The 358-nt window shown below is 39.1% G+C and overlaps 1 protein-coding gene across 1 annotated transcript in view; it reads left to right on the plus strand.

The window, feature by feature from the left end:
* The window catches only part of LOC107681921 (serine/threonine-protein kinase STK11-like), a 21,177-nt gene that overhangs the window by 20,377 nt on the left and 442 nt on the right, over window positions 1–358 (plus strand). The window contains exon 9 of the mRNA XM_016478294.1: window positions 309–358. Within this exon, the coding sequence (XP_016333780.1) occupies window positions 309–358 (50 nt within the window). The remainder of the gene's footprint in view (window positions 1–308) is intronic.

Below are 358 nucleotides of genomic sequence, written 5' to 3' on the forward strand. Positions count from 1 at the left end.
TTTTTTTCTGTATTTTTGATCAAATAAATGCAGCCTTGATGAGCAGAAGAGACTTCTTTAAGAAACATTACATGTCTTACTGATCCCAAACTTTTGAATGGTAGTGTGTGTGTGTGTGTGTATATATATATAAGTTACTCTTTTATTTTAAAGTAAAATCTTTTAAATGTATTAATTAATTTCTGAATGTTAAAGCTTTAGTTTTCAGTGAGTGGCAGTGGCTGTGATTGCTCACGGACTCATCCTCTCTGCTGTTGTGTTTGTCGGTGTGTTGGTCACTAACGCTCCCGTCGTGTGGGTTTGAACAGGGCAGGTTCTGGAGGATGAGGAGGATGAGGAAGAGCATGCTCCGGAGCGC

Source organism: Sinocyclocheilus anshuiensis, unplaced genomic scaffold (assembly GCF_001515605.1).
Source record: "Sinocyclocheilus anshuiensis isolate Anshui unplaced genomic scaffold, SAMN03320099.WGS_v1.1 scaffold2198, whole genome shotgun sequence".
NCBI classification, from domain to species: domain Eukaryota; kingdom Metazoa; phylum Chordata; class Actinopteri; order Cypriniformes; family Cyprinidae; genus Sinocyclocheilus; species Sinocyclocheilus anshuiensis.